The following is a 21,225-nucleotide window of genomic DNA, read 5'->3' as shown; positions in this document are numbered from 1 at the left end:
AGTTTTCATGTGAAGGTACCAGACATGTATCGTTAACAAATAAAAAAAGGCAGTACATTTTTGCAGACCCTAGGTAGGTCATTTCTGTAAATCAAGAACAAAAGAGGTCCAAGAGTGGAGCCCTGAGGTACTCCACAAAGAAGCTTAGCTCTACTTGAATCATACCTGTTAACAGCGACATACTGTTCTGTCTCTGTTGAGGTCTAGCCACAGATTTGTACTGATGTTTAGGCTGGGAGACTGTGAGGACTGTGAGGGCCATCGCAAAACCTGCGGCCTGCTCCTCTTGAGGTCATCCATTGTAGATCTGGAGGTGTGTTTAGGATCAGTGTCCTGTTGTAGAAGCCATCCTCTCTTCTTCTTCAGCTTTTTTACAGATGCTGTGAAGTTTGCTTCCAGAATTTGCTGCAATTGAACTGAATCCATTCTTCCCTCTGCCTGTGAAACACAAGCCCAAAGCATCATCCATCCAGCCCCGTGTTTAACAGTTTGTTCTCAGATCAAACCTTTGCTCATTGTGTCCAAAAAGTTCTATTTTACCTTTCTCAGTCCACAGGACTTGTTTCCAAAAAGCATCAGGCTTGTTCCTTTGCAAACTTGTGAGGCTGAATTTTGTGGTGATGACTCTTCCATGAGGGTCATATTTGTCCAGGTGTCGCTGCACAGTAGTAGTAGAACTTCCTGCAGGTCTTTTGCAGCCAAACACGGATTTTGATTTGTCTTTCTTACAATCCTACGAGCAGCTCTCTCTGAAAGTTTTCTTGGTCTTCCAGATCTCAACTTGACCTCCACAGTTAACTGCCATTTCTGAATGACATTACAAACCGAGGAAACAGCTCCCTGAAAACACTTTGCTATCTCCTTATAGTCTTCTCCTGCTTTGTGGGCATCAGGTATTTTAGTTCTCAGAGTGCAGGCAGCTGTTTAGAGGAGAACATGGCTGCTGATTGTTGGGACAAGGTTTAAATAGTCAGTTGAAATTAGCATCACCTGGCCTTTCCTAACGATGACTGTGCATAAGCCGTAGCCCTATAAAGCTAATTATTGTCTGAAACCCTGGTAAAAGTTGTCTGAAATCTCAAATGTCTTGGGGTGCACAATGCTGCTTTCATTTTCTTCACTCTAAAATTCTACAAATCAAAAATAACATTCTAGTCTTGCTTAAAATGTTGAAAAGCATGTTTCATCTTTAACTTCATGCCTTTTGGGGATCAGTTCATCTTCTACTCACTTAAATATTCACAGGAAAAGAAATTTGGACCAGGGGTGCCCAAACCTTTGCGACTATAAGGTCGCATAGAGATGAAAACGGTCAAGCAAAGTGCCTCAGAATGGTACTAAAGTACAGTAACTGATGAATGTACTCAGTTACTTTTCATTTGTAAATGAAGCATGTGACTGTGAGGAGCTGAAAACATCAGGTTTGTGTGGAGCGATGGGGAGACAGTAACCTTCCTCACATCAATACATGGAACAAACAGAAATGTTGTATTTTCATAATGTTTTATTCCACATCGTTTGAGTTACTTGAACTCTTTTTTAAGACCTCAACTCTTCCTGTCTGTCCCAATACCCGTACTATCATACTATATAGTACGGCAGAAGAAGATTTAGTATGTCCTGACACACAGTATGTCCAATGCAGTATGCCAGAAATACCAGGATGTTCTACTACATCTGGTTGGATTTTGCAGTGTGCAAGCCAGCATGCTTTTTTGGCTGCTCTGACCCACAATCTGCTGCAGCGAAAGATTCGTCACATCGACTGTCAGAAGTCTCAGTGATGGATGATGCATTAGAGTGACTGATGACCAGTTGATTAGTAATAATAGGAATATAAATTGTTTAACTGAATAAAATATTCAGAAATATAACCAAGAACAGAGGGGCATGAGCATTAAATATCTATGAAAGTAATGTTTAGCCTCTGTCATTTTAGGATTGTGAATTTCATCTCTGGCGAGTTCGGTGAACAGCATTTTGTTTTATCTCCATGGTAACGGATATATAAGCAAGAGGGTTAAAGTTCGGGGCGTAATGTTGAGGGAGTAGTTTGTCCTGATTGTGTGCATACTGCATGTAGCAGTACATCATTTTTAAGAACAACTGCACTACCTACTAAAAGTAAAAAGAAAAAAGTATTCGGTTCCAAACGCACCCTGAGTGTCCTCTTCTTCTTCAGCAGCTGCACCAGCTGTTTCATCAAACCATTGCAAGAATAAATTTTGGCATTGTATGTTTCTGCAAATCACTGATTTGCTACATTTGTACATTATTACACAGCAGTTATGTTAAAAGTTTACAAGTCAAGAACGATGTGGTTAACATGTGGTTAGGTTTAGACACAAACGTCACTTGGTGATGGTTAAGAAACGATCAAGGTTTGGCCTAAATTATCTGGTTCTGGAGGCACAGTCCCTGCAGGAAATGAACAAACACCCAGAAATAGGAGCGCAAAAGCAGCTGGTAACACAGTGATGGCTCTCTACAAAACACCCACATTTAGAGGATGAAAAACTGCAGGAAAAACAACAGTTTTTGCTGTTTGTGGTCTCAAAGTTCAGTCTATAGTGTTGCTGGCAGGAGTCTTGCCTAAATGTCACACCATCCATAGACTCACAAGTCAGTCTTTAGACACTTTGCTTAACTAAAGACTGATGTCTTTCTCCCTGATTTTGTGTTTAGATGGGCGGATACAATTTCAGAGTTTAAAAAAACTCCCTAAGTTGCAGAACTAATAGTAAATCTGCAGGGCGGTCCTTCGGTGGCTCGCTGAACTCTTGTGCTTGTAAACACAGTCCCACTAGAAACACGTGTAGCGGTACAAAATGGCTCAGCTGCGCTCGCAGAAAACACCGTCAAAGTTCAGTGGATGTTTGTCGCGTTTGCGGTGACACATTCTCGCCAACTAAAAGAAACAAACATAATCTTTTACAAGGCCATGATTCATCCGTCCGGCCGGACTATAGAGGGAATCGCCTTGTTGTTTACAAATACTTCCGGGTAGAAAACCAGCAGAGCTTTTAGCTATGTCTATATGTATATACTATTTCTTAGCTGTTAGCCGTGTCTGTAATAGGTAATAACTCATTAAACAGTCCGTGAAAAAAATATCATTTCCAGCGGATATCTTAGTTACAACATGATTGAGCTAGCAAAGCAGTTTTGTGTTGCTATGTGTGGTATTTATTCAGTTTTGGGAAATCACGATGTCTAGAAAGCATCAGTGGCTGCAGCTGACAGGGACAGCTAACAGCAGCAGCAAAGCTAACATCAGGACGTCATCTGTTAAAAGCCTCCCGTTGTCGCATACGACATGAAACTACTCCAGTTAGCTCAATCATGTTGTAACTAAGACATCCGCTGGAAAAAAATATTTTCTTCACGGATGAGCACACGTTTGATAAAACAGAGTTTAATCTCTCGGCATCCATTTTCAAGCTCTCTGTGTGTTTGTTTCCTTGTGGACGAGAAAAGGGAGAGCGCACATTTCCGAGAAGACATGTCCTTTTCAAAAATGCCAGAGGCGTTGCTTTGTTGCCGGCCGTTTTCGCCGGTGTGTTATACACACTTTAGAAAGGAGTGTCCCCAGACTATCAGAAGGCGGAGATCTCTGATTGTCTGGTGGCGAGACTACACCATCCACCATCTCCTCTGCCTCCAGATGACAAAGTCAGCTCATACACTACATCACTGTAGAGACGCAGACACAATGAAACATATCCATAGTTTGCAGAAACATTTTCTTCTGGTGCCTGGGCTGGTTTCATTCAACAGTGAATGGAAGTGCACAGATTCATTTGCATTTTCTCTGGGTTTAAATTTGCTCTACATTTTCTATGGAAACCTAGAGAGTGTGAGCTTGTGCGCACAATACCAGGAGCCTGAAATCAGCTCAGTGGAATTAAGCCATCATTTATTTTATTATTCACACCTGTGTTTTTCTGTCTGTGACATGACAAAATGTCTGCCAAGGAAAAGGGGCACTGAGGCTGATCTGGAGGATCATGACAGATCGTTAAGACGCTTTGTTGGTTTTCAATTTAACTTTTCATCCATGTATCTGGACAACTTTGAAATAAGGTCAAGGGGTGTTGCTTGAATGAACTGTTTATTGCACCAGAACTCAAGTATCAACCAAACAAAGCAAAAAAAGCTCCAGTCTAAACCTTCTTTCTACATTCCCAACTTCAATCCCCACAGCTCCCAAACATGTGAAAACCAGCTCAACAAACTCTGCCTGCGTTTATAGACTTTCACCTGCACTCAGGTGTTTACGATCAACAATCACACACCTGTCTCCTGTTCTCTCAGTCAGGTGGTGAGTAATCCCAGTGAGAATTATTTGATTCAAGCCTCTAAAAAAGACATCTAATAAAGAATAATAATGGCAACTCAATAATCAGTGCATGAAGTGAGTTTTTTGACCAACAACTGATAGATCTTGTAACATTTTTGTGTACTAAACTTCTAATTTCAAGATAATTGTTTCAAGAAATATATGTTTCCGAAACACTCACTGCTTTCTTAGGCACCCTGATGCAGTATTTGTCCATCTTAAATCTGAAAATACAAAAACTTTCACTTTCCTTTAGCAACCATTTTATTCTAATTTAATCACTGCACAAAATTGTTTATTTATTCAGCAATATAAGAAATAGAGCAAACTTTTGAATGCATTTGGATAAAATACAGAATTTTTGAGGTAGCTATGAATGCAGAGCCTCCATATCGACTACATCGCTAAAGTTCGATTCAACTCTGCAGTTAGAAAACAGTGTTGAACAAACGACTGTCTGAAAAATACTGAACTTTATTGATTTCTGAATGACAACAGCTCTACAGACATGGCTTGAAGTGTCACACTTTATTTACAAAAATACTGAGAACCAAACAGCTGAGGGCGAGGAAGCATGATGGCGAAACAAGTTTTTATATAATTCCTATAGAACAGCAGCTAAAGGTTCCTGGTTGTATGTAACAGGAAGTGCGTTGATAACCGCATGGTACACCTCAGTGTTACTGGCTTCTTCTGAGCTAAGACCTTCGCCACAGCGCGCGTTGTTTCATCAGGCGTGTGTCCGAGACAATAGCAGTTTGGTTTCTGGGTTGATTTACTTTCTGCGGCGAGCGGCGGCTCCCTTCTTGCTGCTGTAATACGAACAAACAAAAAGGAAGATACACGTCAGAAATCTGGGGTGTGTTCAACAATTTGTAAATTCAACAAGGGACAGTTGACGGTTGTGCAGGCTGAGCTTCGGTTTCACACAAATTCACACTCCAGAGTTTAGCGCCACACTTAGAGGCTCCTTAGCAGCAGTCAAATTATACGAAGTGTTCGATCCTCCATTAAAAATACTAACAACTGTAGAGTCTGTCTGGATCATGTGGAAGTAAAGGTGGATATTTTGCATCATCTTGTATGCAACAGATTAGTCTTCTAACATGATGTCCGAAATCTCTTAATAAAATGCCAAAAATAGTGAAAACAAATCCACGGGAGATAAATGTTATGCGGTGTGAGGCGTCAAAAAAGTACATTTAAATCTTTTAGTTAGTGCCTTATATTAGAGACGTTTGCTAACGGCATGCTAACTGACACAGAAAGCAGCATTAACACTATTTCTATCTCTATTTCTTGTTCTAGGGTACTTTGTTGCCGAAGCTCAATGCGATGACATGAATAAGTTAGCAAGTTACTGCTTACTACTACTGCAGTAGTAGTAGAAGTAACAGTTGCTTTTGTCTGACCAGCTGAAATCTTAGGGTAGCTAATGTAGCTAACGTAGCTGACAACAAATTCCCAAACAATTAGCATTTCACTGCAATAGTCGATTTAGAAAGTGACTTATTTAATGGCACAAAAGATATCTCACAAGGAATGAAAGAATGGGGATAATGTTTAAGTGCTCATAATTAAGTTTATCTTATAAAAAAATAATAATTACAGGGAGAAATAACAGTCTAGATCACAAAATAAAACCATCTGTTCTTCTCAAAATACTTTTGTTTGATCATGAAAACTAAACCGACTTCTATTTTACATACAAAGGGATTTCCAGCCACATGCAAAATGGCAAAAATGCTTCATTTCCAGTCTACGACATTACAGTCAGACGTCTCTGTTGACATGTTGCAGTTCAGACAGAAATTAGTCACAAACTCATGCAGCACTTACCTGCACATACTGAATCATTACTGAGCCCAACAGTCACTAACTTAATGTGAATACCTTCACAGTTACTGCAGTAATGGCTCTCACACCAAGTAAAGAGGTCAGTATGAAGAGAAGGACCCTGACCGTTACTCTGAAAAAGGATGCACCATTCTGGGTCATAAGTGTACTCAATATTTTTTGTTTCTGTTAAATGATTACTAAAAAATGATTGTCTAAAAAAAGAAAACAGACAGTGTTTGCTTCAACCTTGTACAATAAATTGACGAATTGAGCTGTTTATACATCTTTTTTCAGAGTAAACCAGGGAACGCTCCTCACATACTGACACTGAGTGACACCAGTAAATCCACAGTTATAATGAAATGTAAAATGTGTTGTTAATTATGGAAAACAAAATAATACACACAAAATGTCTGGGACATTACTGAAACAACACAGACACAAATAAACATGACGCCCACCTTGTATCAGGAACAAAAGTAGACATCTACGTGCACAAATTGCTAAACTAAGCAAACGAGATAATAATGGTTTTTTTATTGCTTGATTTAGCAATTCATTTACATGGAATGCCATCTTATTCCTACTGCATGTCAGAAATAGATGTAGACATACAAAAGCAGCAGCTTGTTTTTTCTTTAAATTAATATAACAGCAGATTAGCGTTTTAGTCTACAAATGTCTTACCTTTTCATCATTCTAGCCATATTATCATATTCTGGCCATTACATTAGTTTGTTAGCTAGCTTGTAACACTTTCTAAACAGCATACGAAAAATGTTTGTTTTAATTTTTAAAAACCCTGTTATTAACTCTAAATTATTCAGTTTAGTTATGTCAAGTTTCCCACGTTAGCCAGTTAGTCTAGCTGACTTTCATGATCAATCCAGCCACATTACGATTTACGATTGAACAATTTTATTGAACATGTTAAAAGAAACAAAAAGTCAAACAAAATAAAGCATACGACATAAAACAAAACAAAACAAGCAAAGCAGAATCAAATAATAAATAACTTCAGTGATATTGGTCATGTTCAAAAGGGGTAAGTAGAAGTAAAAAAAACCTTTTCTAGTCCTTACCATACCTGTCAGCTATTTATATTTGGTAGCTAGTTTGCTACACTTTCTAAATGGCATAAAATGTTTGTTTTAACTTTTCAAACTCTAATATTAGCAGTAAACAAACATATTAAGTTTTCTGTGTTAGCTAGTTTGCCTAGCTGACTTTCCATGATCAATCTAGCCACATAGCCGGCAGCTATATTAGCTTGTCAGCTAGCCCGCTAAAGTTTTGAAATATTACATGATTAATGTTTTAACTTTTAGCTTTTAGAAACTCTATCATCAACTGTAAACAATTCAGTATAGTTATTATGTAGTTAAGTTTTCAACGTTAGTCTAACTGACTTTCTATCATCAATCTAACGTTAGCTGTGTTAGCTTGCCTGTAAAACTTTACTAATGGCACAAAATAAATGTTTGTTTTAATGTTTAGCTTTCAGAAATCTTATTATTAACTGTAAACAATATAGTTAAGTTGTTTCAAGTTTTTAATGTAGGGTAGTTAGCCGAGCTGACTTTCCATGTTTAATCTATAGCCATATAACTGTAGCCTGCAGGTATATTAGCTTGTCAGCTCGCCTGTAAAACCTTCAAAATGGCAAAAGATGAATGTTTGCTTTAACTTTTAGCTTTTAGAAACCCAGTCAGTAAACAATTCAATTTAGTTAAGTTTTCCATGTTAGCTAGTTAGTCTAGCTGACTTTCAGTGATTAATTAAGCTATATTAGCTGGGTTAGCTAGCCTGCTAAACTTTCAAAATGGCACAAGATTAATGGTTTAACTTTAAGAAACCCTATCATTAGTTCTAAGCATTTCAATTTAGTTATGTTAAGAATTCTATGTAAGTTAGTCCAGTTGCCTTTAAATGACTGATTTAGCTGTATTAGCTTGCTAGCCTGCTAAACTTTGAATTAACCTTTGGCCTGCTATATAAGCTATGGTGTCACAGACTTGATGACAAACTGCTGCTGCTGTATCTTTGGACAAACACGTGACATGACAACATGTATGACCTGTGAGGTGGATCAAGACCAGTCCACTGCCTCCATGTTGACTTTCAGACAAGACAAGTTTGTCTGGGCCTGGATTTGGGCCTAAACACTTACTGGTGGTGTTAGTGTGTTTGGTGTGTTTATGGCTTTTCTAGCTCACAAAAAAAAGATTAAAGTATCCAAAAATACATAAATAAAAAATCCCCATTGTGAGATTCACGGATGGAAAGTGGATGCCAAAAGTTCAGATGTGGGCTGCTATCTTTGAATGTACAATAAAACTTAAGAGTGAAACAAGATTATAGACAAAAGCTGTAAATTGTCTCCTGCATGAAAACCATTGCCTTGCTAATATCCAGCTCATATTTAATAAATACTGTAATAAAAAGTAATAAAAATAAAAAATTGTATATTATATTAAGTGAAAAACATTAAATCCTCTGTCCCTACCAAGCAAGTGTTTTCTGCCATAAACTGACATAAGCTGTCCTGAATGTTCAGGACAGCTTATGTGTTGCTAAGGGAAGGGTTCACGCAGACATCAGTTGGAGTTAAGTTTATGAGATGACTGGATGTCTATGAACCCAGACATGACAGTACTTACTGCTTCTGTAACTCATCAATGCGGTTCCTGTACGTGAGCACCTGAAAGACGACACAGCAGCAGCTTTAACACATTTACCTCTGAGGAGAAGGACTTCCCTCTGCTCTCCTGTAACAGGCTCCGTGGGCTGAAAGCTGCAGACTGAGGCATCGTGGGAAACCAAGATGGGGTCATGCATATGATCAGTATTTGGATTTGACTGTCTCTGTAATGTTAGAGTGTACTGAGAGATATTATTTTTGTATGTTTGGGCTAAATTCTATGGGTGCTCAAGGTTGGGACTTTATGAGAGGAATAAACACTGTGTAACTTCCTGATTGGACTTGTTGATTATGAATAATCTGATCATTGTTGCATTAAAACACCCGTTCTGGTTTCCCCTCCAAAAAGAAACAGTTTAGAGAGATTGGGCTTCAGCTCGGCTCTGTGACCTCAGCAAGGTCCGACTTACCTGTTCGACCGCTCGCTCACACACCTGACCAAAACTCTGTGATGCTAAAACTAAAAAATTCCAGACCAGGACAGAATGTGGAGGAGCTCAGACACCCAGCACCACCTTTACAACTGAAGAGTTTGACTCCAAAATGACAGCTGTAATACACATTAGTATAAAACCAATACAACTTTGCAAAGGATGGAAGGTAACTTAACGGTTTTAAATAATAATTTACCCATCAGTCTTCATTCATTCAGTTTAAGGTTGTTTAACTTATGTACGGAAGCTCAAAGGTGTCATTATTAGAAGAAATATTTTTACATTTTTCTTCTTAAAGGAGGCAACTTTTTGAAAACCTTTTCATAATCGGGAGAAAAACAACAATGTTTCTCGTGTTGACCTTCTAGTGATGTAAAGAAAAATGTTCTTTTATTAATTAAACATTGTGAATTATACTTGTTTCCTTATCTTTGAGTTGATGTACAGTAACTCTATTTTTTAAACCGTTAAAAAGTTCTGATCCAGAGCCAGCAGACACAAAAAGAAAAAGAAGTCAAGCTAATTGATACGACTCAAATTATTTTCAATTTGTTGAGGTGAATCCCAAAATTAAAGCTGTGGTGCCTCCTTAAATAAAACAGTAAAAAATATTTAACTCAGCTGATTGCTAAACTTTTTCACAGCCGATGCTCAGATGTCATTTTTGGAAACAAACTCTTCACCTCCCTTCTTTAGTTTTTATTTCCTAGGTGGTGTGTTGTGTCCTTTCTCGGCCAGCGCAGGGCGCTCTGGTTCTTACCGACCTTCCGTCATGCTAACATGCAGCGAGCCTGAAGCCAGCAGGCAAAAGTCCCTGCTGCTCAGCTCTACTTACAATTTACTGAGCTCCTCCACTCTCTTACGCAGGGTTGTAACCTGGAGGGAATCAAAGAGCACATCGAGGGTTCAAACCCGGAGGTTTGCTTAGCCGCACGCTCACCTCAGGCTCAACAACAACAACAACAATAGCTGGTACAGTTTGAGAAAAGTGTGATTTATGTTTTCTTTATCTGCTAGTTTTGTGTGTAGATCAGAGTGCACAAATCAGCGTACATACTGAGGACAAAGCTGTGGATAAATATGTTATTTGTGTGCAATTAAGGCTGAGTAACATTATGAAACCAGACAAAGTAAAACTTTTTTTAAAACCTCATTTTGAGAAAACATATTTTTCAAAAAAATAAATAAAAATATTTTTTAAGTTGTCAGTTTTGAATTTTGTCTGAACACAAGCAGCAGTTATTTCTAAATAAAAAGAACTTTAAAACTGTCAAAATCAAGATGTGAATCAGGAACAATTAAAAAAAAAAAAAAACAAATAAAAAAAAAAAATGTAAATAAAAAAATTAAATAAAATTACAAAATGTATCAATGCCAACTTTCTGTACTTGACATTTTTCAATACTTGATGGTAGAACTGTGGCATGGACACCAAAAAAAGTACTGAGTTTCTCTCTATATGATCAAAAATGAATATTAAATAAATAATTAGGTAAATAAAAAACAGGTAAATAATAATAAATAATAAGAACAAATTACTATTCATCCAAGTATTTAGTTTTGAGTCCCAGCTCTGTACATTATCAAAATGGCTGTGAACCATCTCCATTAAAACTGGACCTGATTTATTTTGTGTGACAACCTTTGTGCTAAAATAATAATTCAAATCAAGTCAATCAAATTTGTAATGTCATTAAAAAACAACTATAACTAAATGTTTTTTTTCCTGGTCAGGATATTGAGCCAAATGTATTTTCAAAATAGCACAGAGTAAACATATAGCAGGTGTCAAAAATTCCAAAAATTCAAAAGCATCATTTGCAGGATAAACTCCTCAATAAGCTCCTGTTTCAATGTAAGAACAAAGACTTTTTGTTTTACTTAATATCTGTAACGAAAAAGTCAAATGTTATTAATCAGTTTTTTTTCTAACCCAGGATTCTGCAACCAACAAATATATTTAAGAAAGTCACAAACACAAATAATCTTTCAGGTCTTAAAATCGACCCCAAACCTCTTCACTGTGTGATCCTAACCTCAGAGTGAGAAGAAGAATAAGAACCACACTGAACATCATTACCACCCAGTAAACATCAAAGCAGCACATTATGATAAGTAACGACGGCGAGGATGGGGCGGAGTCTCACCTCATACTTCTGCCTCTTCAGTCTCTCCATGTGGTCGAACTTCTCAGACTCCAGCTGGGTCATCCATTCATGCAGCTCATTGATCTTATCCCTGCAGGAGACACAAGTGAGATAAATAAAACACGACGACTTTAAGAGCAGCTCAGTTAAGGTAAGTCAAGTTAGTTAAGTTTTTTGTGTTTGAGTCGTACCTCAGCTTGTCCTCATTCAGATGGTCGATGTTGAGTGCCTTGCGTCTGCCGGCCAGGATCTTCTTCTTCTTCTCTCTCTCAGTCTCTTTCTTGCCTCCTCTCTTCTGGTCAGCCTGTTCAGTGTGAGTGTGCAGACACAGGTTAACAGCAGTGGTGGAGGAGGTACGTGCATGGTGGAATGTAATGGAGTACATTTTACTCAAGTACTTGAGTACAATCTTAATGTACTTGAGGTAGAGCTAATTTGATCAGTTTTATATCCGTCAGGTGGCTTCATTTACTGTATGCTTTTTGTTACATAGGACCATATTACCCTAATCTGAAAAGTAAGTGATGGATGAATGAAGTGTATTAAAAAGTATAATATTTATCTGAAATGTACTTGAATCTAAGGAAAAAGTAGCATAAAATGAAATGACGTAAGAACTGTACGTACAGTCCTTGAGTAAATTTACTGCTGCATTTATGACTGTGTGTACTGACTCTCTGCAGGTGGCTGCTGTAGTTGGAGCCCATGCTGGACAGAGCGGACTTCTTCTTTGCCTCCTCTTCTGCCTTCTTCTTGGCCTCGCTCTCCTCCCTGCACCGCCTCTCCTCCTGGTTCACACAAACGAATCAGAGTGAATCAAACATCTGATTATAGGGTCATATTTCAGCAGTCAAAGAAGAAGAAAGATGAAACCACGAACCTCACGTCTGGCCTGGCGCTCCTTCTCCTTCTCAGCGCGGACCCTCTGTTGCTCGGCCCTCTCAGCGCGACGCTTCTCCTGCAGGACAGCAGCAAATACATCGTCAGCGCACTTTACTCTACACAATTAAACCCAACACAGATAATAGATGAGAAGATTGCAACCGCTCTTTTGTTTCTATATGAAGCTACAGCCAGGTAGCTCAGCATAACAACTGGAAAGAGGGGAAAACAGATTGCCTGGTTCTCTCCAAATGTAGCCTATGAAACCGTAGTTTTACAAATTCTGTCTTGATACCGTTCAAAAACTGCAAAATGGTGAGTTTGTACGGATTTAAGAAACCATGAAGTGTCGATCAGTGAGTTTTACAGGAGCTGCTGGGTGGATTTTGTTACCTTTCGACAGAACCAATTTTCAGTCTTTATGCTAAGTTAAGCTAACGGGCTGCTGCTTCATTTGTACAGGATGAGAGTGGTATCCATCTACTCATGTAACTCTTGGCAGGAAACTAACAAATATTTTTTAAGAATTTTAACAATACACCATTCACCATTTCTTAATGCTAGTACATATCTCTTGAAATAAACTGAGGGCCCCTCAAATCAATTAATTTCACACTCAGAATTATTGTGCAAGCTTACACATTGTGCATTCCTTATTTCAACATTTCCTCTTAACATTAAGAAGAAATGCTGCTAATTGATGAATCTGGCATGTTCCAATACTGTTGATTCTGAGTGTGTCAGCAAAATGTTTCAGGTGTTTTTATTGCCAAAATTAGCAATCTAGCTACCTAGCAATCCACTCATAGCGACTACAGCATTGTTATGTATTATTTTTGTTACCTTATTTGTTTATATTCAACATAAATCACAATCTTTCCCTAATCTTAACCAAAGTAGTTCATGGTGCCAAAGTCCTGCACAGATATCATCCCCAACCACCTAGCCAGCAATTACATTGCCACAAGACCGTAATTCAGAAATCAGTTTGGAAACATAATTTCTAGGAAACAGTGGTAGATATTTAGTGCTCTGTCCAGTCTCCAAGGATCAAATTCAATTGTATTTTTCATTCTATTTTACCAAAATATATGTGTGAGAGGTTTAATGGGGTTTTAAGGTGTGATGTTATTGTCTCTGGCTGAAGACTCACAATCCTCTCCTTGAGGGCGATCAGCTCCTCCTCCTCCTTCTTCCTGCACTCAAAGTGAGCATCGATGAGGCCCTGCAGCTCGATCAGATCCTTGTTCTGACGTTTCTTCTGGATGTCCTGCAGGGTCACAGACGCACAGGAAACAACCCTCAGCCAAACAGAAACACTCACGCACTTGAGGTGACAACACTTGTCACATCAGGTCCACTTACATCAAAGTCCACTTTCTCACCATCGGGAATCTTTGGAGCGCTGGGCCTACAGGAGAGAGCGTTTTGGTTTTAAGTGCACAGGTGCTGATTATTATGTTGTGTCAGTGCTTTATTAAATTCTTGTCAGCCAAACATCTTGGATGGTAATGTCTATGGAAATGATTTGAAGTCAAAATTACACAAGAGGGAAACTTACTTGAATTTGGGCTTCTCCTCTGCAGGTTAGGAAATGAAGAGGGGACAAGTACATGTCATGGGGTTAGAAACAAGGCAGATTATTTCACTTCTCTCAGGCATTGCATGGATTAAACTGTGTGGGTTTTAGGTCTATGTGACATGTTAGATTAAGATTAAAACAATTGTGCCTCGGTGTTTGAGGGTTAGAACAACAGGTGAAAACAAATGAAAACTTCACATATAAAAAAACAAACAGTTTTTAACATTATGAAGTGAACTGTGAATATCAGAGAGCAATCTTTAGGTGAATGCAGTTACAGTAACACAGTTATGTATTCTTACGAAATGTTCAGTTTTCTTATAAAGCCTCATTTATCTAAAAAAAAAGTCGCTTGAAGTTGTGACTTTTCTGTACCGTACCAACAGTATGTGTTATGTTTTTTGGCTTGACCCCAAAACCATTTTACACAAGCAAGACAAAGTCATTCCCCCATTTCTTCCTTGTCTTTTTACCCAGATGCTGGCGGCTCCATGCCATGCAGATGACGAGTGGCATAGCAAGAGTGAAAAGGTGGGGTCGCTGCGCAGTAAAGCACGTGTTAGCATTTCATATTCTTTCACCCTTTTTCTCCACTAGTTTTCTCAAAAGTTGATCAATAATAAAATTCAGTGTATTAATGTGAATTTGGATTCCAAACTCTCAGTGCCAGTTGGGCAGCGCTCCTGGATTTTGACAGACAGATAAAATTTGGACAGACATTTCGTGAACAGCAGGCGTTCCCCAAGTACAGACGTCAGACCTGGACACTGTGGTCCTTCCCAAAACCAGAATGACAGATTTCAGATTTGTCAGAAGTTTGTTTAAATCAACATACCTTCCTCTTCAACGGCCTCTGCATGCAGCAAGCATCCAAAACAGAAGCAGAATAGACAACATTGTTAGCAAGCAAACTGTACACCGCTTCAGCTAAATACAGTGAAACTGGGAAATTAATGCAGAGAGTCAGTGTGCTGCAGCTTCATGAATTTTTCATTAGGCTACTGTAAATTATCAAATAATGGCCGAGTAATGTCAAAACGGCACAAATAAAGGCAATTTGCTTATAATGCGCATTGCATACGTTTGTACAACAGCATTAACATAAATACCACTGATGCTTTTTCACGTTAGCTTTAAAGAAATTTAAAATAAAGAACTGGAAATGATTGGGAAACAAAGAGAGGCTAAAACATTACAAAATATATGTTAAAAACGGGAGGTTTTCAATAAAAGCAATATAGGACTGTCAAATAAAAATCTCACTGTAGTTTGAGGTAAATAAAGGCCAATATTTGAGAATTTACATACAGTTTAATATTCAAACAGCTTAATAAAGTAGGATCCCTTTAACATTTATCCCTGACTTCACACGCAATTTCAAAAATGGCATGTGAAGTCGAAAAGTCAGGGTAGATTTCGGTAGACATGCATAATGCAATGATAGTTTTTAACATCAAATTTAGCAACAGATATCAAGCTTTACATGGGTCTGGGTTTTGCATTAAATCATACATTTAGTGGAATTACATGTAAGTTATCACCAAAATAGCACGTGAATGCAAAACAGACTTTCCAACTAGCATGTGAGCGTAATATAAGATGGTGTGACAGTGGTAAATTTAGAAAAAAGATAAAATCTGTGACACCATCTTTGTCTCGTTTTTATTGAAGTAATGTTTTTATTCATGCGTAGCAGTAAATGTTATTCCCTTAAAAGAAGCAGTTCAGATATTTAATGTCATGGTTACCTATATCTGATATCAAAACATTAATAAAGCAACCATGTACGCCAAATACGAGTACTTAGAGTACATGTGGTACAGTAGTATTTGGGGTTAGACTGATAAAAGAGGCCAATATTTATCTTCTTTTTTAATTTAAGCCCTCAGATATTCCCTTAGTTTGAAGTAGAAAGCCATTGTCCATTATGAATGCCAACATGTTGGCATACAGTATGCTAGGCTAACTTGCTAATTACCTAGCACTCTATGTTTTTATGTATTTGTAAGTTTCCACTATTTATTTTTTTTCACATTCACAGAAAGGTATATTTTCTTGTTAGACTTTGAATGTAATTGTTTACTTCACATGTAAAGTAAATTACGTTAGCTAAGAAGCTAAACTTTTCACAACTGAGATTTTCATTTTTCTTAACTTGTGAATCTATAATTCTCAGGCCCAAAATGAAAACTATATAAATTTTAGATTTCTAAAGGGGTTTACAAATACTTAGAGTACATGTGGTACAGTAGTAAAAGTGGAGAAAGACTGATAATATTTGTCTTTTTAGAATTTAAGCCCTAAAATATTCCCTCTGTTTGCAGTAGATAGCTTTGTTTACTACGAATGGCAACATATTAGCATACAGTATCTCAAGTCAGTAATTAACAAGCACTCTCTGTATCTTTTTATATATTTGTAAAATTTTAAGATTCACTTAAGACTTGTTGAAATTACTAAAAACTATATATATTTTGTTGTTGTTTCACATATAGAGCAAGTCACGTTAGCTAAGAAGCTAAAGTTTCGACAACTGAGATTTTCATTTCCCTGAACCTGTGAATCTGTTTTTCCCAGATTCAGAATGAAAATTATATATATTTTAGATTTCTAATTAGGGTTCATACTGTAGGATGGTATACTCTGATAATCTTAGGCTACTGTATCGTACTGTACTGTGACATGTTAGCTCGAACACATCAGGTAGATGCATCTACATAGTTTGTAGTAAGTTTTTATTGCCCACTTAAATTAATAATACCAATTCACCTCAGAATTAATCCCGCTAAAAACATATAGATTAAGAAAGGAATGAATTAACTTTTGCTTTTGAGCATTTTGAGATTGGAAAGCTGACGGAACAGATGCTAACATATATGTGGGGCAGGACTTTGGATCTTTGTATCAGCCTAAAACATGAGCTTTGGTAGAAAGAAAAAATATCGGCTTTCAAACATTAGTCATATGTAAAATGCTTTATCTCAACATATGTTTATATAAGAAGTCATCACATCCCAACTTGCGCCCCTTTGAGTGCTGCATGAACAGGCTTTCTTTGACTTTGTTCAGAGGTGAAAGGAAGGTAACGTTAGCGTTAGCATTAGCAGACATGGTGTGGATCAGGATTAGTGGGGTCTGTCTGGCTGGCTGCAGCCCGTTGGAGCGCACCTGTCGCCTGGGAAAGGATGATAGAATACCCCTTCCCCCCTCCATGCCACATACCTTCAGGCTCAGGCTCAGGCTGCGGTTCTGGTTCTGGTTCTGGTTCTACCACTGGTTCTGGCTCTGGTTCTGGTTCTGGCTCTGGTTCTGGCTCTGGCTCTGGCTGTGCCTCTGGCTCTGGCTCTGGCTCTGGCTCAGGGGCCGCCTCAGGGGCCACCTCTACTTCCTGTACTACCTCCTCTTCTACAGCTACACAACATGCAGCCAGTCACCAGGGGAGAGGAAGGGCGGTGAGAGTGTTAATGAAAGCAGGAGAAAGGGGAAAGAGTTGGAGGTGATCGGGGGGTGAGTAAATGGAAAGGGGAGATGTGAGATATGAGGAGGTTCATTGCAGGGCAGTTTGGGGAAACTGCCACCGGATGGAGCTAAAGCATGTGAGACAGCAAGCAGTTAAAGGAGGAAAAGGTCAGTCATTGATGGTCAGTCATTGATGGATGAAATATAATTGAATCCTGCGCTGCAACTCAGAGTAGTCGAAGACAAATAAAGACAAAGTCTATCCTGACGCAATCAACTTTTCTAACCTGCGTCTTTTCATTAGTGTTAACCAGCATGCCAAAGTTCACGTGGAAGTATGAACACATGTTTTCAAAAATGACCGACAAATTAGTATAAGTGGCATAAGACTTATCATCTGCAGGCTGCGTCTTACCATCGTATTCTTCACGTCCGTCCGAGAAAGAAAGGAGCAGAAGAACATTAAGAAAAGATCCCATTTGTACCCATTTTTGACAGAATACAAATTCAAAATGTGGGTACACTGGGGATCCATGCTGAGCAAACACAACACAGTCCTCCTGGGCTGACCAGAGCTAACAGACGGGACCTTTAAGTGGCATCAGACTTCACGAATGTCCTTTAATCTGAAGGACTGTTCAGCTCAGGAGGACTGCACAGTTGCAGGTGGTCATGCAGTGCTGCAGGACTTGTTGCCAACAGGCCAGTGTCGGCTTTTTTAGACTTTATAAGGTAAGACTTTAATCTCACACAACATAACTGACACTGTCCTGATGCCAACATTAGTGCTGCAACCGCGCAACAGCGGTGAAATAATTTATGAGCAGATTCACTTTTAAGTTAAATTGCACAACTTGAATCTGGAGGGAGTCAAGCCAAACCTGAAAACATACGTATTTGTCCAGTGCAAATAACTTTCTACAGGGGATGGAAAATCAGTTAGGCAAGATTCAGAAATAATACTGGGTTTTAGCATGGAACTCCGGACTGTACCTGGATCTAATGTTTAGGGGATTGAATATTTTAAACGGGGGAAAATGGTGCTACTTACCCTCAACCTGATCACTGCAAGACAGAAGGCAAAGAAATTCTGATTTAGAGTTAAATCTAATCAAAATATCAGCGTAACAAATTCATGCTTGACCACGAATATAGTAGTCCGCTTTGTGGCTTTTTCTAGAGCTTTCAGCTGCAAACACATGCTTATGAATTCTCAAGAGGTCAATAAACAGACCTTGACTTGATTATTTTGTCAAATCTATCACCATAAGTTTCAAATGTGTGAGTGAAAATGTGAATGGACTTACACTTCCTCGTCAGACATGGTGACAGTGGACTTTACAACCTGGAGGCAAAAGAGAAGAGAGGAACTTAAAGTCTGTCTGCAAGAAGCAAGTGAGCAGCCGGCTGTATTTATAGCTCAGGATTAAGTTGCAGATGTCTTAAATATCTGGTGCCGACCCCACCCTGACCAGACCCCACTCTACTGGCCTTCACATATTTCACCCCCATCTCCAAAAACACAAAATATTTATGTAGAGTCATTTCTAAAAGTTTGTTCCTCATCATTTTTGAGGAATACTAATGAAATACATTTACAAAACTCTTGTGTTCAAAACTCCAACTTTGCAGATCCAAATTGGTTTATAATAAGCGTTAAAGCTTTGGGTTGAAATCCGAGCCTCAGTCCTGAATCTGCATCTCTGATGGTAACTGAGAAGGGAGCCAAACATAGATTTATGCCAACGGTCTGTTTTCAACTGAGGGATCAGATTAATGTTTTAAAAAAGAGGGGGGTCATGGTAAAGGTCGGCCTCCTGCCCTGTCCCATCACTCTGCGTCCAAGGCGTTAAAGACTTTTTATCTTTAGAAACACTCTCGACAGCTTTTAGCAAATTCCATCACATCTCTAATCTCAGCTCACGCTCCAGTTCAGTGGTAAAAATCCAGACTGGATCTGACCTAACCCCCTGCAATGATAAACACACATGACCTGAATATATTAATAATTTTAATCTATCAGTGATTAAATGTCGGATTAGTTGCCCATTAGTCTCATTAGCGTGAGGCCACCATGAGTGCGTCCCGACATCACAACTATTTCCAACTGACAGCTGCACAGGTCCCAGATCTGGTTTCAGGGGACCCGATGCTGAAGATTGGGTTCCTTTCTCTGGACCACTACCCACAATTCCACCTTCATCACCTTATCTGGCTGTCTCGCTCTCACATGTTTCCTTCAATCACGTTCCTGAGGCTCCCTGCTGACTGAGGCCACTTTGCTGAGGAATTAAAATAAACCCTGAGAAGCAGCCATGAGGGTTAAAGGGCTAATGCTTGTATTTGCTCTTTGAGTCTCGTAAATTCCAACCTCAGATTTATGTTTACGCCATGATGTAATATTGGAAAAATCACTGGAGGTTCTTGGCTCCTGTTCAAGATGTTAAAGTGTTTATCCTCAAGCTATGTGCACTACAATGTACACACATGCCACGCCCAATTTACATCTTCACTACTGGACATCAGCAACAAGATAAAGCCAAGAAAACCTGCAATCCAAAGGGTACAGCAATGTTCTTGACTTAAAATATCAAGAATAACAACTCCATTCATCACCGCTGCTGTCATGATGTTACATAAGTCATTAGTATCATCTTCTGTCTCCTGAAGCGGAAAGCTGCTTCAAAGGCTATAAGCCATCTGTAAATCCTTCAGGTATGAACCTCCGCCGCGTCACTGGACTCGAACCAAACCGGCATGACAACAATAACAAAGTCCTTTAAGTTAACGGCAGATGTACTGCAAGAATGTCAGAACTTCTAAACCTTTAAGAGTTTCACATCTTAACATCAGCTGAAGGTTTTGCATGATTTCAAACACCACAAAGTCATCAGATTTCTCATTTTGGAGATACGGATGTACCACAAGGTGTCAAAAACCCCACTGCTTATCAGCTTCTCAGGCACACAGCTGCAATCAAACACCAACGCAAACTACATTTCATCACTGCTGAGCTCAAACATAAAAGCATCACACTCTGTGGGCTTCAAAGAGAGGCCTGTTCTCTTCTAACCCCTGACCTCTGCAGCAGCCTCTGCTAGTCGTGGCAGTGATTTTAACACATGGGGACTCAGCTGTCCTCAGTTTGGGTGATGTTTGGGGGATCATTGCACTTGAGCTTCATTTCTTCCATTCACACACTCACTCTCTCTCCTCTTTCTTACCTCAGAAAAGCTGAAAGAAGCGAGCTCTCCGCTGGCCAAGACAGGCTGTAAGGTTCTGCAAACTTACCGCGCTGATTATGTCCTTCTGTTATAGTGACATCTGATCCACTCGGCCTTCCCATTGGACGAGCAGTCGGCATGGAGGCGAGGCCTTGGCATGCGGTGGGGCAGGGTCCACCACTTCGGGACCCCCCCTCCCATCGCTGGCACTCAATAAGGAGATGGAAGGGTCGAATGCTAAGGAGGGAGGCTCAAGTTTGGAGAAGGGGGCAGCCAAGACGCCCCCCAGGTTGCTATTCTGGGTCAGCTGCATTAGGCAAGCAAATTTCATCTGAGACTAACAGGAGCGTTTGGACATCAGGGAAACGAGGCAGGTGGTGATCCTGAACCTCTTAAAGAAGTAAACATAATGTACAGTCAAAGGAGGACAAACACCTGATTAATTTGTCTGTCCAAGCTGTAAATCTTTCATGTTTATCCATCCTCTGTTTGTTTATTAGAGCCTCTGGTTTGCAAGAATCACATAGAGGGGCAAAAATAATATCCCCAGGAGTCACTGGATCTAAGTCAGTCAGTTTTAATCCATGCAGGTCCTAAAAACATGCAAAATCAACATCT

General features: G+C 39.1%; 1 protein-coding gene across 6 annotated transcripts; it reads right to left on the bottom strand.

Moving 5' to 3' along the window:
- Nucleotides 1–4,852: 4,852 nt before the first annotated feature.
- tnnt3a (troponin T type 3a (skeletal, fast)) lies at nt 4,853–20,754 on the bottom strand. Of its 6 annotated transcripts, none has more exons than XM_049573517.1 (14): nt 20,608–20,754; nt 18,691–18,728; nt 18,435–18,448; nt 17,147–17,335; nt 14,760–14,777; nt 13,904–13,922; nt 13,708–13,753; nt 13,496–13,612; nt 12,341–12,418; nt 12,135–12,248; nt 11,652–11,764; nt 11,461–11,551; nt 8,839–8,879; nt 4,853–5,151 (listed from the first exon to the last, which is right to left on the bottom strand). In XM_049573517.1, the coding sequence occupies exons 2-14, from the start codon at nt 18,705–18,707 to the stop codon at nt 5,115–5,117; spliced, it is 894 nt and encodes a 297-aa protein (XP_049429474.1). In that variant the 5' UTR covers nt 18,708–18,728; nt 20,608–20,754; the 3' UTR covers nt 4,853–5,114. The 6 variants fall into 6 exon arrangements, with proteins under 6 accessions (XP_049429474.1, XP_049429472.1, XP_049429476.1 ...); XM_049573515.1 differs by lacking the exon at nt 8,839–8,879 and adding an exon at nt 10,149–10,189 and having other exon boundaries at nt 20,608–20,752; XM_049573519.1 differs by lacking the exon at nt 14,760–14,777.
- Between the last annotated feature and the right edge of the window lie 471 nt (nt 20,755–21,225).

This window comes from Epinephelus fuscoguttatus, linkage group LG4 (assembly GCF_011397635.1).
Source record: "Epinephelus fuscoguttatus linkage group LG4, E.fuscoguttatus.final_Chr_v1".
Taxonomy (NCBI): domain Eukaryota; kingdom Metazoa; phylum Chordata; class Actinopteri; order Perciformes; family Serranidae; genus Epinephelus; species Epinephelus fuscoguttatus.
Note: the sequence above shows the minus strand (reverse complement) of the source record. Positions and strands in the feature narration are given on the sequence as shown.